This window comes from Macrobrachium rosenbergii, chromosome 12, assembly GCF_040412425.1.
Source record: "Macrobrachium rosenbergii isolate ZJJX-2024 chromosome 12, ASM4041242v1, whole genome shotgun sequence".
Taxonomy (NCBI): domain Eukaryota; kingdom Metazoa; phylum Arthropoda; class Malacostraca; order Decapoda; family Palaemonidae; genus Macrobrachium; species Macrobrachium rosenbergii.
In genome coordinates, this window is record NC_089752.1 from 29720652 (window position 1) to 29723537 (window position 2886).

A 2886-nucleotide genomic window follows, 5' to 3' on the forward strand; every position below is an offset into this window, starting at 1 on the left:
AAATTGTCTACAAAACTATAAAAAGTTTTTTTTTATTTTGTCCCAAAAATATTTTTGGGACTTATTTTTCCACGAAATCGATCAACGATTTTTCAAAAATCGAAAAATATTTGTAAAAAAAAAAAAAGAAAAAAAAAATTGAAAAAAGCACTCTATTACTTTATTCTAATCTATAATACCTGTATACCACGTAAATTTCAGCTCTTAGGTTGCAATAGTTATGGCTGAGTTTTTTTTTTTTAAGAATTTTGGGGGATGGGGTACCAGCAAGTGGGGGAGAATGAAAATTTGAATACTGACCTTTTCGCTATACATAAATTAACCACTGCCCAAAATTTCAAACTGATTCACGCAAAAATATCAGTTATTGATAAAAAATGATTTTTTCAAACGCTCCCTTTAAGGCATCCACAAAAAAAACTTTTGGATAGATAATGCGGCCGGTGAGTACAGTCACCACCCTACTTACGAGTTATGCTACAAAAACGTGGGCACTGAAAAAGAAAATGGAGTCAACTTTGAAAAGGTATAGCTGTAGAATGCTAGATTTAAAAGCAGAGTGCAATAGGAAGACTATGTTACAAATGAGGAAGCAGGAGAGATGTGGTGTCCAGCAGCTGTTAAACAGACCAAGACTTCAAGCACTGAGATGCTCTGGACCGTGTCTGGAAAATTCGCCGTAGGAAAATTTGCCGTAGGAAATCTCGCCGCAGGAATTTTCGCCTCAGGAAATTTCACGAATGAGGAAATTTCGCGAATAGGAAAAATCCCATGAGGCAAGGCAATTTTGCCGTAAAACATGTATTTGTGATAAAAACAGTGTGGTTTCTGAAGTACCATTTTATCGCTTTCAAACAACCAAGTAATTATTTTTTTTTACTTTAAAAGTTCTTCATATATTCGACTACAGTTTTTTGTAGGCAGCCAACCCAAGACGATGGTCTATCAAATGGAAACCAGTAGAGGAGGACTGAAATTAGTTGACGATCTTAACTATATTTACCGATTTGATCGAAAATACGGTGAGAAAACATATTGGAAGTGTGATTCTATGGGATGTAAAGCAAGAGTTCATACCAAGTTGGAAGATGATAGTGTATCTATATGCAAAACAGTCAACGAGCATTGCCATCCTGCCCATCCTTCTAAGCCTAAAGTTTACGAAGCAAAAAAGAAAATGAAATCAGCAGCCACCAATTCACAAACCTCTTCACGGTCCTTAATTGCCAAAATTGCATCTAGTTTAGATTCAAATGCATTGGCGTTGCTGCCCACTAAAGCACATTTGTCGCGCAGTATTAGAGGCTGGAGGCAAAAGGAAAATCAAGCTCCCCCGATCCCAACCGGAAGAAGTGGGTATATTATACCAGGAGAATATAGATTTCTTGAAAATGGTGATCAGTTTTTATTATACGATAGTGGGGAAGATTGTTCAGACAGAATTTTAGTTTTTGGCACAAAAGCTGGGCTAGATGACCTTGAGAAAAACAAGGACTGGGCATGTGACGGCACGTTTAAATGCAGCCCAGAGATATATTACCAATTGTTCACATTACATATTGTTATAAAGAATATTAGTATACCACGTATTTTTGTCTTGCTACCTGACAAATCTCAAGTAACTTACAGCAAACTTTTCAGTGCCTTGAAGGACTTACGCCCATCATTACAACCCGAAACCTTGATGGTCGATTTTGAAAAAGCTAGTATTAACGCCTTTTCTGCTGTATTTTCAACAACAAAGTTAACAGGTTGTTTATTTCATATGGTAAAGAATATTTATAGGCACATTGTGGATCTCGGTTTAAAGTCGCGTTATCAAACAGACGCAGAATTCAACAACAAAATCAAATGTTTGACCGCATTAGCTTTTCTTCCTGTGCAAGATGTTATTGACGGATTTATCGAGTTATCAGATGATGATGATTTGCCCCAAGAATTAGTATCTTATTTCGAAATGCACTATATAGGAGGAGAACGGGGTAGAGGAGAGCGACGTCGAAGAGTGGAGCCTACTTTTCCTATTGCATTATGGAATATTTTCGAACGAGTTAAGCTTAATAGAAGCAGAACGAACAACAGCATAGAAGGCTACCATAATGCACTGCAAAGCTCAATGACAAATATGCATCCAAACCTTTGGAAACTTATTTCGTATCTAAAAAAGGAAGAGATTTTAGCAAGAAAGAAAAAGTGTGACTTAGATCGAGGAGACGCAGAAGGAACGAAAAAGGTATATAGTGATATCAACACAAGACTCCAACGACAAGTAATTGGGTACAATTCTGCGCAGAAAAGAGACTATATACGTAGTATTACATGGAATCTGCACACTTTTTAAATTATTACATTTTTTCTGTTTTATTTTATGTATGTTCTTAAATAAAGAATCTTTTTTAAAGGATATTTTCTTAAATAATAAAGTATTTTATAAATGGTCTACGTATTTTCATTTGATCATAGTAAAAAAAATAATTATTTGATTTCCTTATTGGTTGTTTACTTATCAGAAAGTTAGAAAGCCAAACTTGGTTGTTTGAAAGTGATAAAAAGGTACTTCAGAAACCACACTTTTTATCACAAATAATTGTTTTACGGCAAAAATGTCTTGTGGCGATTTTTCCTATTCGGCGAAATTTCCTGAGGCGAAAATTCCTGCGGCGAGATTTCCTACGGCAAATTTTTCTAGAACCGCTCTGGACATGTGATGGGAAAGATAGCACACAGTTAGCCACAAAAGGTTAGGAAGCAACAGGATGAAGACCTGTAGGAATGCCCAGGAAATCAAGAAAAAAAGGACATAAATGAAGACATAGACCAGATAGAAATTCAGGCAAAAAATGCATAAAACAGAAATGGAGAGAACTCATTTCAAGTCTAACTCCC

At 35.8% G+C, this 2886-nt stretch overlaps 1 protein-coding gene across 1 annotated transcript; it reads left to right on the top strand.

Annotated features, from left to right (window-relative positions):
• Positions 1-937: 937 nt before the first annotated feature.
• LOC136843981 (uncharacterized) lies at positions 938-2341 on the top strand. Its single transcript, XM_067112999.1, has one exon. It carries the CDS (start codon positions 938-940, stop codon positions 2339-2341), a length of 1404 nt encoding a protein of 467 aa, XP_066969100.1.
• The last annotated feature ends 545 nt before the right edge of the window (positions 2342-2886 follow it).

Excerpts from the sequence above, each read along its gene's own strand:
- LOC136843981 (XM_067112999.1), top strand. The coding sequence starts at position 938 with ATGGTCTATCAAATGGAAACCAGTAGAGGAGGACTGAAATTAGTTGAC.